Genomic DNA, 14,841 nt, shown 5'->3' on the forward strand with positions numbered 1-14,841 from the left:
GTGAGGTGAGCTCTGCAGGACTAATGGGCAATTTCCACATCACCCCATTTCCTTGTCATTGTAACTCTGTGCAGTGAGTCTACGGCAGATGACAGCACAGCTGATATTTGGCCTCCAGAATTTTGGGGAAATAGTAAATGAAGCAAGCTCTCATCAGTATCTTGGCTCTCAAGCCTCCTAAATTTGCTGAGGAAAGTTTGATGTTTGTTGATTGTTTCTTCCTTAAGTAGGCAAACTTCAGCCCCAGGAGTTAATAAAATAAATTTTAGTCTCGCCCCAGGTACAGCAAAGCTGCCTGAACTGTGCGTTTGATTGCATACAAAATGTGAACAGAGGATCACAGAACCCTCCTCCTGGCAGCTTCCAGCACAATGAGATCAGCTGCAAGAATGGAATAAATTGGAGATTGATTTCTGTAGTTCCATTCATTTGCAGAAATTTGCAGACAATTAAGCTGTCCCCCTGCAGTATAGGTAGCTGATCCTTTTAGCCAGAGGCTGATTGAGATTTGCTCTCTATCCTCTGCACATGGAAAGTTGTGCTGCTCCAAGTACACTCGAGTAGAGAGGGCTAAGGAACACTGTGCGGACCAGGCTTCCTTGTAAAAGTGATCACCAGCTGTGGAGACAAGCAGCATCACGCTTAGAGCCGGGGGCCCTGGAGTCACAGATGCTAAGGTCCCCAAGACTCACTCAAGAGCTAAGTGACTTTGGGTAAGTCTCTTACATCTTTGAGCCAGGCCAATGGGCACGGTGGTTCTACCTGTGCGTTGTTGGATGGATTAAATGGGATACTGGTACAGTGTCCCTAGCATGGTGCCCGGCACATCCCTACTCCATAAATGTCAGCATTTGCTACAGCAGGCTTGGTGAGTCCAGGGCAAGGATGCCAAGGAAATCTTTGGATTAGAAAGATGGGGAAGGAATAGGCTATGTGACCTTGAGACTAGAGTTTGGAATGCAAGCTTCAACCTCTCCAAAGGAATAATCTTCAGGATCCTTTAACCAGATGTGGAATTCAAACCGAAAAGCATCACGCCTTTGCATGAAACCAGTTAAGGCTCCCCACTGCCCGGGAGTACATCTGACCTTCCCAACTTCTCTGCCAGGTGGCACGAGAGGCCCACGCTACTTTCTGGCCTTGGGTTCAGTGTGAAGGGTCAGGTTTGTTCCCCTGAAATCTCACTGCTTTCTTGGGGGTGGCCTCAGCTGATGGTTGTGGGAGGGGATGGTGAGAACCAAAGCCTGGAGCCTGGTTCCAGCAATAGAGTGCCATCTGGGCCAAAGACTTTCTGATCTTCACTTCTGGAGCACCCTGCCCTTGCAGTGTCTACTCTGGGCACCTTGCCTTGACGGGTGTCCTAGGTGGCTTCTATGGGAACAAACCTTGTCACAGAACACCTGTGTGGAAGAGGCTCATCGGGAAGGGGTCTTGGCATCCTCACCTATGGCGGAGTGAGAGCAGCAATAATCTCAGCCATCATGGACCAGCGGGGACCCGCTGCACTTGGTCCCACTGAAGGCCAGGGGCCTGGGCCCCTTACAGTCACTGGGTGTCAACTCCATCCCTTTCTCCTTTACAATCCTCACACTGTGGTCGCAAGTCCATGAAAACACTGCGGAAGCATATTGTGATTCCCTCTTCTGAATTCCAGGAAAAGGCAGATGTGCACAGACAGAAAGTAGATCCGTGGTAGCCTGTGGCCCAGGCTTGGAATAGGGGAGCAGCTGCATGTGGGCAGCAGGTCTCCTACAGGATGATGGAAATGTTCTAAAATTGGACTGTGGTGATGATTGCTCAGCTCTGTAAATTTCCTGGTAATCACTGCATTGCACACTTAAAAACGGGTGAATCTGATGGTACGTAAATTCCACCTCGAAAACACTTTCAAATGCTGTGGGAAGTAAGAGGGCAGAGAGACTCCAACTCTGCCTTTCTCCAAATCGAACACTCATGCTTGCATTTTCGGAGGAACCTCTGTGCCCTGTGAAGGCAGGGTTGGGGAAAGGAAGAAATGGGACAAACGAGCATCCTCACATTCCCTCTTCTAGTCTGTTCTCTACACAGAAGCCAGCATGTGAGTCTTTTTAATTGTAAGTAGGCTCCTGTCACATCTCAGCTTAAACCCCCACCCCCAAGACTCACATCTCACGCGAAGTAAAAGCCGGAGTCCTCTCTGTGGGCTACACTGCAGGATGGACGGCATCTAAATTCCCTTTCCCAACTCCCTGAGTGGTCTCCTCCCCGTGCTCCTCCCAGTGCTCTGGCCAAGCAGGCTCCTCCCTCCTGCTGCCTGGTGGTCCCTCCTCCCCATGGGCACATGGCTCCCTCTGCCTTCATCCTTCATTGCCACCTTCCCAGGAGGCCCTTCCTGTGGCCTCCTTGGCTAAAATCTCAGCAGCCATCCACCCTGCACACCTTCAGCCCCCCTGCTTGGTTGTGCTCCAGGCCACTGTTCTGCTCATGTCTCTCTCCCCATTCTCGAATGTGAGCTCCATGGGAGCAGAGGTTTGTCCCTTGTGCACTGTACTTTCCCAGATGCTTAGAATTAGTCCTGGGGAGAGGAAGGGCTCCACAGGTAGTTTTTGAAGAAATGAATGAATGAATGAATGAATGAATGAATATGAATCCTGTCTTCCTCCCCTTCTCACATTCTCCATTTCTTTCCTTCTTCCTCCTTCCCCGGCCCCCCTGCCCTCCCCTGGCCACAGTTATCGGGGTCACCCCCTTATTTCCAGCATGCTCCTTTTACTGTGTGATGTGACACCCTCAGGGAGTGTGAAACTTGCTTCTAACACACTGCCAATTTCTCCTGAGATTGAGAAGCAGAGAAGAAAGCAAATGGGATCGTAAACCCAAACACCCTCCAACAGGAAGGCAAAGGCTCCAGTGAGCCCGCGGGAGATGAGAGACGTTCTGGAAGGGGGACAATTGTCCTGTAATAATTCCTGCATGAGTGAGTCTCCCCGAGGACACTGTTCTGCCCCTCCGACTTAAGCAAGATTGGATGAGGCTGCTGCAGGCCTCCTTCTGTTCCAGGCCCAAAGATGCTGAAGATCATCACCCAGCAAGTGCAGGGCCGGAGGGAGGGTCCTGTGGGAGCACACGCCTGGGTGTGTGCCCCGCGTGGCTGAGAAAACCATCGCAGTTTGAAGCAGGAAGGTGTGTTTTGTGTGTCATATGTGTCCTTGGGTTTAGGCTTGTCATGTGTGGCTGTTGCATGTGTATCTATTCATGAGTGGTGTGTGTGGGGGGGGTGTGGGTGTGGGTGTGTGGGTGTGTGTGGGTGTGTGTGTGCGTGTGTGGGGGTGTGGGTGTGTGTGTGTGGGTGTGTGTGGGGTGTGTGTGTGTGCGTGTGTGGGTGTGTGGGTGTGTGGGGGGGTGTGTGCGTGTGTGGGTGTGTGGGTGTGTGTGGGGGTGTGTGCGTGTGTGGGGGTGTGGGTGTGTGCGTGTGTGTGTGTGTGTGTGTGTGTGTTTATACACGTGGTGTGCATGAGCATTTATGTCTGATGAGAATGTTGACGTTAGTGTGCAAGTGTCTAGTGAATCTGGAAAGCTAGACACGTCTGTGAGTCTATGTGTGTCTGTGTTAAGATCTGGCCTTAGGCCACCAACAGCTGAATTACTCACTCATAAAAGGGACTGAGTGGCTTGTCTTCATTTCCTCACATCCCTGTTCTGGTATTAATAAGACCCATCCTTCACTTTTGTGCTGTTCTTTGGAGAGCACAGCATGCTTCCACGCACAATTTCTCATTTCATTCTGATAACCAAGAGCATGGGCAGATTACCCTCCTTTACAGATGAGAAATTCCCCTTCAACCTCTCTCTGTCCTCAAGGAAAGCAGTTCCATCCTCCCTGCTTGGGCTGACTGCTGCCGATCCACTGCCATCCCACTCCTGTGGGCACGCACCCCCATCAGTTGTCCCCCGCGCTCGCCCCATGCCGTGGCTTCCTTCCAAGAGCCCTTTCCTCCTCATGCCCAGCACACCTGCTGGCCTCCCCTTTAACTGACATGACAAACTTCTTCCCGTGTCTCTCCTTTCCTTGTGTACCAAAGCCCTCGCTTCTCATTGATTCCCCTGACACCCAACCCTAACACACTGTTAAGCTGCTCTTTCTAAAATCAATACCTATTCATTGTCAAGCCCAACGGCCTCCTTATGGTATTCTGCTTTTTGGAGAGGATGTCTGCATTGTGTGATATGGCCATGCAACCCCTTCCTTCTTGACATTCTCATCTCTTCATCCTTCTGGTTTCCCCCTTTCTGCCACCTAACCTTTCCGTGGCTTTTACTGGCCTTTTAGAAACCCGTCAAATGGTTGAGCCCCTCCCTTTTCCCTCTCAACATAATCTGGCTTGTGTCAGCTTCTCCTTTCCATCGAGCTACCCTTGTACGTGGGTGCTTGTGACATCTCTCTCCCTCGTTCATCACTCCCTCCTGAAGACAACTCTTTATATGCCCTTCAGAAATCTCTGTTGGATGCCCAACAGTGCCCGTGCCCAGAACTGCTGTTTTGCTTTGGTTTTTTTCTCTTCGCCCACTCTCTTGGTAATGGCAACATCAGAAGTCAGGAAATCCTCACACAGCCTCTCCTTTACCCTGATGTTCCATTCTCTCCCACATCCTCTCTCTTCTCTTTCTATAAACAGCTCTTAGTTTGGTCACATTCTTTTCATCCCCTCTGCTTCTGTTTTCTTTCCTTGAGGTTACCACCACAGCCTGGTGCATTCCGAGGCTTCACATCCCGGATTGACAGGTACAAGCACACACAGCCGGGCATAAACACGATTGCACAGCATACCTGTCCTGATCTGCACAAGGTGTATGGTTGTCAGCCACATCAGATGCTGTGGCTCCTACGTGGCCCCAGTCACACAGAAATACATGGCTTCAGAGCACGCAAACAAACTATTTCGCGCAGGCCTGATCAAAGTTAGACACAGAAGCAAGTATCGAGGTAGACATGTGTCAACAAACGCGTGGTTGTAGATTTACACATAAATCACAGACAAAGACAAACGCAGAGCAACTAACCTGAAAACACAGCCATGGACAAATAGTTTTTAAGGCCCTGCCTCAAAGGCAAAAAGTTGGGAGACACGGGATGTCCCAGCCCCCCAATTCCTTACCGTACCCCCCATGGAGGGCTCTGATGCACATGGAGGCATCTCTGAAATCATTTCCCCTCCTCTACGCTGCTGCCTTTTACACATGCTATTTGCCATTCTGAGACTCCAGCTGCTGGCTGCTTTTCTTAGGCACTTCAGACCCAAGGGCTGACACAGCTGTGCCGGTTACTAAACTTCTGGGGTGCCGTGAGAGCTGGGTACAGGGACTGGCCATTGCAGGCTTGACTCACTGGTGAGCGGGGAGGTCCCCCGCTGTAGGAATGGGGACTCAAGAGCCTGACCCCCCAGGTCTCCATGAGGACAGATATATCACCCATCCACAGTCCTGCAAACACCAGTAAGCCTTTTACTACAAACAACTGGAGAGCTTGTTACTGACCACACGGTACTCTTTTTCATTACTTTAGAAACATTTGCACATACCATCGTCCTGAACTGAAGCTTACCTTTGCCGTGTCACAGAGCCAAATCGCCAACCCCTCCTATTTGCATAGAACCTTAAGTCTTTTCAGAGTGCTTGCTGAGACATTCTCTCATCTGAACCTCAATATTTCTTTATTGTAAATGAGATTCATATGTTGTACATATTTTACACGTTTTCTATTCCTTTGCCATTCCCTCACAAACCAACAGACTCTTCACAGGTGTTATGTACATCAGTGTTCTATGAATATAATCCACTGTGTTTTTCATTGTCTTATCATTGTCTGTCCCATTCTCTCTCTCTCTCTGCTGCTTTTTGCCTGATTGGGCTGCGTTATCTTGTTGGCAGTGGTTGGTTGGATGGGTGGGTTTGTTGTGGTTATTTTAACCCTTGTTATTTTCCCTGCATTACATATACAACACTCTAGTTCTCTGTCTTTACCTGAATAGTAATTATTTGGTCTTCCTAGAAACCAGTCTTTATTTACACTCATGCACTGAGATTTTAAATGTTATCCTTCTATTCTTATTTTAGTTTATGTAAGATAGGAGGTGCCCAATATGGTGTTCTGTGTTTCCCTACACATTTTCTCCTATGTATTCAATCTGCTAGCTAGGTGAATTGAGCAAGTCACATGACCTCTCTGAACTTGGTATTCCTCATTAGTTGAGGGGGAACAAGATTTACTTGAGAAGTTAATTGCAAATATGAGAGTGGACACGTGTAATGTGCCCAGCACATTGCCCAGGGCACACATGAGAAATTGTCACTATTAAAGTAGTCTGTGGCGGTGATTGTGAAAGCAGTCAATGTGGTAGTCATGGTTATAACATGCTCTTCATGACTGCATTACTGCTATCTAAGAGTGTCTCCTGCTGATGGACCCAAATTCAACTTTGTCTTGCAGTTGAACATGTTGGTTGCTTGCCATTTTTACCCTTTATAAATAATGTCTCGCTGAATACATTCCTGCATACAGTTTTATTCTTCTTTTGAATTTAGCATTTGAATGTATTTCTAGGAGTGATATTACCAAGTGAAGGGATATGTATATTTGTAAGATTCCCGATAAATAAATATTGCCTGATTGCTTTCCACCAAGAGGACTATCAGATTACACTCCCATCAAAATCTAAAGAAAAATTATAGAAGCTTTCTTAGCCTTAGGTGATCTGGTTTCCTGTTTGACTTATCTTATATAGATTTTCCTTTAAAACTATACATACACACGCACATGCACACACACATACACACACATGCATACATATACACACATACTTTTGTAGGGCATGGATCAAGGATGGTATTTAAATATCATGTGCCACGTGATTTTGGTAGGAATCCGTTGTCCAAAGTTTGAGTTGCTTATGTTTGATGATACATAACATAATTTCATTAGTAGATGTCATTGACTGAAATTGGTTTATATACTGAAAATGATATCCCCCTTTCAATTCTCTTTCAGTCCTCTGATCAGATCAAAGGGAAGGTCTCAACTTGGTGCTAACAACACTTTAATGCCCCACTACCCCTTTCTTATCTCCCTTTTAAAAAGAAGATCTTGGGGGCGCCTGGGTGGTGCAGTAAGTTGAGGGTCAGATTCTTGGTTTCAAGTCAGGTCCTGATCTCAGGGTGATGAGATCTAGCCCCACATCGGGCTCCGCAAGCAGCAAGGAGTTTGCTTGAGTCTCTCTGCCCCTCCCCCACCTCTCTCAAATAAATAAATAAATCTTAAAAAAATTTTTTTAAAAGAAGGAGGAGCTTATTTTCCCCCTGAATTTCCAGCTCAAATTGGATACAATCATTTGGTCTCCAGTATGTTTATGTTCATGTTTTCCTACTTTTTATGGAAAGCAACACTGGTACTCCATTTAAATTATGACACCAAGTTCCCTCTTTTGTACACATTTATGTCACTGAATAGATAAATTACAGATAGGACAGAAGTCTTGACAGTGTTGTTCCAATAATTGAAGTTTGGCACGTATATACAGCATGGGCAGTGCATTCCACAGTCGGCCTACTAATAATAAAAAATAGTCCTCAAAAAAACATTGACTAGGAGTCTCCATAATGCCTGACATAGTGTGGACCTTCGTGATTTCTCCTTCATCCCTATTCATTTGTGAGTGTAAGAACCTTGCAGTTGGCCATGAGGAGAGTCACTTTTATATCCAGTGGATTCTGTGGGTTAGTGACCAGGTGAGTAATCTCCTCACATGGCAGATTAAGAATGGGAATATACAAGTAACGAAGGATGTATAAATCAAGACTGACATTGTGAATAGAATGATTCAGAAGATGGGATTAAAGAGCTTAATGATAGGCATTGTGAATTACAATGTCAGCTTTAGTATGATTCTAATGATGTACTTGCTAACGCTAATGAGGTTTGATAGAATAAAATTAACAATGTCCAAACAGCTGTACGCTTTCACAACAAAGGAACCATATCTCAGAGCAGACTGATACATCCTTTCCATGGGGGATTTTAGTCAATTGATTTTGTTTTTTTCTCTCTTAGGATATATTTAAATTTGCAAGAACTTCTCCTGTCCCAAGACAAAAGAGGTCCATTGTGGTATCTCCCATTTTAATTCCAGAGAATCAGAGACAGCCTTTCCCAAGAGATGTTGGCAAGGTAAGTCAGACAAAAGACAAATGACATAACAAAGGCATGTTTTTATTAAGAGGAGAGTATATACACAAGGCAAGCTGACTGTGACTGTCATGGTGGCCCCCCGAAATCAGTCTCTATTCCTCTATGATAAAAAGCCAGATGGTTTTGCCAATAAAAGAATGACAAAAAGCCATCAAACAACAAAAAAAGTATTTACAAAAAAACAATAATAACACCTTTGAATATCACACTTTGGAGAGCTACATGGCAGATAACAATGCTAAAGTTGTGTCTGGAAGATATCATTGGTTAAGGAATAGACTCATTGCTTTTAAGATGATGTCTAGGTAACCAGGCAGATACGCTGCTATACTAATATGGTAGTGTGATGATACATGACCTTTTTATTTAGATCCTAGTTTTCTTTTCCTTATTTTATTTTTAAAGATTTATTTATTTATTCAAGAGAGAGGGAGAGAGAGAGTCAGCAGGAGGGGCAGAGGGAGAGGGAGAGAGAGCGAGTCTTAAACAGACTCCACGTGGAGCTCAGAACCCAGTGTGGGACTTGATCTCATGACCCCAAGATCACAACCTATAAAACCAAGAGTCAGACGCCCAAAGGACTATACCACCCAGGCGCTCCTAGATCCTAGTTTTCAGAGGTGTTAAGTCCAGGAGCACCACTGGGTCGGTTCTCTAAAAACTAAACCAGATCAAAAGAACTAAATCATACTAACCAGACCCAGAAAACATTGTTGCACAAGTCGGTGCAATAAAACTTTTCCGGGAAGAAATATTCGCTGTTAAATGGGCAAAAATATTGATGTGCCTGGTCAGCACATTCTCTCCCCCTAGAAGAGTCAACAAGGAGAATCAAATTTAAACCAGTTAGTATTTTTTGGTCATTACAGACTTTGAACAGTGGTGTTTAGTTCAACGAATGATCTTGATGGCTGGTGCTATTGGATTATTTATTCATTCATTACATAAAGAAGAAGCATCTGTTATATGCCAGACTCCAAGACTGGGGCTGGATGAATATTGGTGTGAACAGCACAGAAGCCCCTGTTGTGATAGAGCTTGTACTGTACTGGGGAGATAGATATTTTGATGAATAAATAAACAAACAAGAAAATTGCAAAGAATAAGAAATTCTGTGAAGAGCAGAAGCAGTTCTTCAGAAATAGAGTAAATAGCCAGACCAGGGAGTAGAGGGACAGAAGTGTTCACACACATGGCCAGGAATGCTGGTCAGAGACCCTGGTGTTTGATTGGAGGCTGGAAAGATAAGAAAGGGACAGCCATGGGAAGATCTGGGGAAGCTTCATTCTTAGCAGAGGGCTCTGCATGTGCCAAGTCTGCAGGTGGGAAAGAATGAGGCATATTTGAGGAGCAAAATATCTGCATGGCTGCAATGAGGTGAGCAAGGAAGAAAGTGGTAAGAGCTGAAGTCAGAGAAGCTGACCTGTCGTAGAGCCTCCAGAGACCATGAGAGTGGGGATTTCATTGTGTACACATCAAGAAACCACTGGAAGGTCACCCCGTGTGTGCTGAAAGACCCTCTGGCTGCCTCATAGGGAATGATTTGTGAGAGCAGAGTGGTCAAGAGGAGTGGACACAGAGATATCTACCAGGAGGGGTGTTTTAAGGTGACCTGGGCCAGAAGTAAGGGTCACTTGGACTATTAGAAATCTATTTCTGTTGAAAATTAGAGGCATCAATAATCCAATGTCCTGGTAATCACTGTATTTGTGATTTTTAAAATACCACTATACCAAAGACACCTTTCTTTAAGCAAAATCTTGCCAGGAGTCCAGGGCATGATGAGAAAGGAAGCAGAGCTGTACCAAGTGGACAGCAGTGGGATTGATGAGCCCTGTCCTCTGGACAACCCTAACCACTGTGATGGCCCTTCTGTAGGTGTTCCTAAAGCCCAGGGTGGCACCCACCAAGGGTCAGGTTCTCCAAGTCTGCAAGGCTCTGCCCCCAAACAGTTTCAGAGACACAAGTTGCATCCTTGCTCTTTAGACCTCTATGTAAGCCAGTGTTCTCAGCCCTCGCTGTACATCTGAGTTGTCTAGGGCAGTTAAAATACAGATGCTAGGCTCCACCTTCCAAGACTGATTCAGTTGGTCAAGGAGTGAGGACCAAGCATCAGTATTTTTTTTAAAAAAATCCCAGATGATTCTGGTGGGCAGCCAGGATTCAGAACCACTGGCCTAAACCAGTCCTACTTTAAGAGGAGCCATGGGCCAGCAGCATCGGCACCACCTGGTTGTGAATAACTGCACTGGTGTACAAAAACTATGTCCATGCTTTTTATGCCTTTGAAGGAGCTTTTTCCCTCTTTGTGACTGCTTGGTTTTATTCATCCATCTTATGCTTTTCTTTATATCCTATGTCTTAACTTCATCCACTCCACTAATAGCTAACAAGTGATGCTCTGCTCTACTGTGAGAGAGTATATGGGGTGTCTTCAGACAGTTTGGGGAGGTGGGGAGAAAGGAAACATATCCCACTCACCTACCCAAACTCTCTGAGTCAGGCAGCTCTAATTTTATAAATATCACATATCAGACTTTAGTGTAAGATGCTATTTGAAGAAGAGACTCTGTGGTTATGAAAGTATAAAGACACTTGTCTCACTTTGGTTTCCCCCAGAAGCTGACCCTGAGACAAGGATTCAAATGTAAGTAGTTTATTTAGGATAAGAAGAGAATACTTGTAGGGGAGTATAGAAGTGAGACAGGAAAGAAAAGGAGCCAGTTGAGAGGCCTGTTTATTAAGGCAACTATGGCTGTCTGTCAGTGACTGCATTGTAACCCTGAGGGGAAATGCTAGGAAATGGTGTAAACACAGGGGAGAGAGCTGGGGTATTTATACACCAACCCCATCCGTCTTTGGTTGAGGGTCTTTCCCAAAGTTGTAATCTCTCCAGTACATCTGTCCTTCCCTGTGCTCTGGGCAGTGGCACACGGGCCTTCTGAGGCTGGCGGGGAGACAGCTGGAAGTCTGCTGATGTGCCGTGAAAAGGTGAGATCCAAGGTAGGGGGACAGGGCACTGATGGATTCTGTTCTGTCACTGAACTTAATATATTTTGCTTTACAGGCCAGGTTTTCTTTGTCTCATCTTCTGCTCCCATCTCATTTTCTCAACTAACTTTCTTGTCTCGTGCCTTTGAAGTCAACTGTACTTGCTTCTCTCCATTAATAAGTACTCGCTCCAATCCAGGCGAGAAAATCTCTGAAATTCATGTCAACTCACATCAATAAACACATATTCAGCATCTGCTATTTACCAGGCACTGTGTGAGGGGCTGGAGAGTTAACGACAAAAGGCAATAGACAGGTCCTTAATCTCACAGGATTACAGAAGAATAGAAAAGATCATCACAAATGCATTATTTGTCCAATACTGTAAAATATTAGCACCTTTCATCTATTATGTTGAATTCTCATAATAGCAACCCCACGAGGATCATCTTCCAAAGTGCCACCTGAGACTAATGAGACTCAGGGCTAGTCACCTGTCTGGAGCCACACAGTTAGTAGGAGAGATGAGCTCCATGCCAGCTCTTTGAGATTGCAGAGTCTCCACTCTTTTTTTTTTAAGACTTTATTTATTTACTTATTTATTTGACAGAGGGATAGAGAGCACAGGTAGGCATAGTGGCAGATAGAGGTGGAGGGAGAAGCAGGCTCTCTGCTGAGCAGGGAGCCTGACAGGGGGCTTGATCCCAGGACCCTGAGATCATGACCTGAGCTGAAGTCAGTCTCTCTCTCTCTCTCTCTCTCTCTCTCTCTTTTTAAAGATTTTATTTATTTATTTGACAGAGAGAGAGACAGCCAGGGAGAGAGGGAACACAGGCAGGGGGAGTGGGAGAAGAAGAAGCAGGCTCATAGCGGAGGAGCCTGATGTGGGGCTTGATCCCACAGCCCTGGGATTATGCCCTGAGCCGAAGGCAGGCGCTTAACGACTGAGCCACCCATGCGCCCCCAAAGGCAGTCTTTTAACCAACTAAACCATCCAGGTGCCCCAGAGTCTCTGCTCTTAACTAGTATGCTTGATGCTACTAAGTACAATTTGAGAATTCTCTTTCATGGAATGAAATGTCTTTGCTAACAATTACTCTCTTTAAAACAGCATTAAAATTAAACTTAATTGTTTGAAGTGCACACACAAAAAAATAGGTTGGATAGAGGGCTGGGTAAATAGATAGATAGATGATAAAACAAGTATAGTAAAATGTTAATGGTAGAATCTAGATGGTGAACACAAGTTTGATTACTGAAAACTTCTTTTAACTTTTCCTCTGTTTGTAAATTTTGTGACACAATGTTGGGAAAAAATTAAGCTTGACTAAATTCAAAATTATCACAAAACACATGAGAACTGACATACCAGCACAAAAATATTTTTATTTGTTTGTCTTGAACTTTAAAAGGATGGTGGAGACTTAAGTATCTGTTCTTTATTTTCTTTTTTTGTCATATTTCATCACAATCTGAATTCCTTTGAAGAAAGGAGATTCATATACTACAGGGTCAAGGCATCAAAGTGGAGTGGTGCAGCAAATCCACTCAACTGTTTCTCAGTTGAGTCTGTGCCATGTAGAATTGTATATTGACAGAAAGGCCATGTGGGGAGCTCTAGGGGTCAGACAGAGTTTTGGCTGATGCATAATTTGTTTATCTTCCAAATAATTAGTTAGCTGGTAAGTGGCTAAATTACTAGAATGCGGGGCTGCTTTTCCATCATCTCTCAATGTTTCTGAAAAATGGGTTAAATACCCCATTGTGAACACACTCCCTCTAACCTGTGATTTCTTTCCTATTTCTGAATTCTAAATGGCAGTGAGGACCTGGGGGCCTGTGCCCTAAATGTGTAATTCCCAACATGTGCTTTTTCCCTCCCCCTTCAAAGCGTGACTATTTCAAAATTTGGGCCATAAATAATTTCATAGTTTTACCAACTTTCACTGATAAATATTTGATTGCATCGTTAGAGATTTTTGAGTTCTTGGGCCCGATTGATTGAGAGCAGGGGACTTTAAATCTGTGAGGCAGCAAGGAGGTCTTTGGGAGATGTATTTTATTCTGTTTTATATTAAGTTTGAAAGACAAGTCATTTATGAAATGCTTATTAGAGATTCTACTTTCATCACAGACCTTTTTCATCAAAACCAATGAAACTACATTTTACTGAAAATCCTTTTTTTATATCCCCTATAAATTGGTAGAATGGGCCTTTAGAAGGACATCTTTAACCCAGGATGGAAGAAATATGTAATTGGACCATGTGCTTTTCGTAAAGGGAATCAACATAGATCATTAGACCAAATCATGAAAACCACTCAACCAGGACTCTGCTTTGATTGTGTCATGAATGCAAGTCATACATGAGGATAATTTATGGCAGTTCCTAAATATTCCTCAGAGTTCTGAGCATACGGTTTATTAGGGATCTCCCCATATGCAGGTACTCTGCACCTCCCCATTTATGCCCACCAATGCAAACAGGTCCCAAGGAATCTGGTATCTCAGAATTGAATCTGCTTTATTCCATTTAATAGTCATGCATATCACTTTGAGAACCCATGGGTGCCAAGGTCCTCAGAAGCTGGGCCAGAAATCTGGAACTGGATCCCTAGCACTGCTCCATATTACCCTCCTACTGAAATATAGACTCAGCGCCATCCTATTGCCTGACTCGTTCTATGTAATCGCTAAGGGTCCTCCACCCCTTTTAGAATCCACTGCTTCACATTTTTTATTCCAGTCTGACTACATGCCTCTTCTCAGAAATTGACAGCTCTTTAATTTCTCCTTTTAAAAACAACTAGCCATCTTACTCGATAACTACAACTTAGCCCAGGCCAGTGTATAGAAGAGAAATCTGAATGTAAGAAAGAGATCCAAGATGTCCAAAGCTCAATACTCAAAAACTCTTGGAGAGCTGAATAGCAGAGTTTATTTCTACATTCAGCAACCCCACTGGTACATACGCCTTTCCTACTTCTATGGCTTTGAACACTTTCCTCTTCCTGGGACACACCCCCTTCATCCTCACTCCACAGGGGGTGCATGCATTTACATTCAAGGCTTCAATGTCCAGTGGAATATTTACATCCCCTCAGAAAGTTCTGTCCACACTGCACAATATGGTAGCCACTAACTACCTGTGGCCATGGAGCACTTGATGTGTGGCTAGTGCAATTGAGGAACTGGATTTTTAAATTTTATCTAGTTTTAACTAATGCTAGTTTAAACTTAAAAACTACTGTTTGATTCAGTTATTGGAACAACTTGCCATATGAGACCTACCTTTTCTACTTAAATTTTAATCTAAGTACAGGTGAAATACTTTTGATGAAAATATATTTAAATTGATATGTAAGTGTAATATAAACACAGGATTTCAAAAATGTAGTACACACAAAGAATGGAAAATATCTCATTAATAATCCTTATACTCATGCCATATTGAAATAAAAACATTTTGAATATATTGGTAGGATTAAAATTAATCTAGTTTTTTTTTTTTGCTTCGTTTATTATGTGGCTACCAGAAAATTTTAAATTACACGTACAGCTCGTATTATATTTCTATTGGTCAGTGCTGAGCTAAAGCCTATTTTTGATAAGATCTCCTTGGAATTTTT

At 44.1% G+C, this 14,841-nt stretch overlaps 1 protein-coding gene across 5 annotated transcripts in view; it reads left to right on the forward strand.

Annotated features, from left to right (window-relative positions):
* The window catches only part of CDH13 (cadherin 13), a 1,033,545-nt gene that overhangs the window by 447,565 nt on the left and 571,139 nt on the right, over positions 1-14,841 (forward strand). For all 5 annotated transcript variants that reach the window (XM_034672819.1, XM_034672820.1, XM_034672818.1 and 2 more), the window contains exon 4: positions 8,084-8,200. In XM_034672819.1, the coding sequence (XP_034528710.1) occupies positions 8,084-8,200 (117 nt within the window). The remainder of the gene's footprint in view (positions 1-8,083; positions 8,201-14,841) is intronic.

The sequence above is a fragment of the Ailuropoda melanoleuca genome, chromosome 12, assembly GCF_002007445.2.
Source record: "Ailuropoda melanoleuca isolate Jingjing chromosome 12, ASM200744v2, whole genome shotgun sequence".
In the NCBI taxonomy this organism is placed as follows: Eukaryota; Metazoa; Chordata; class Mammalia; order Carnivora; family Ursidae; genus Ailuropoda; species Ailuropoda melanoleuca.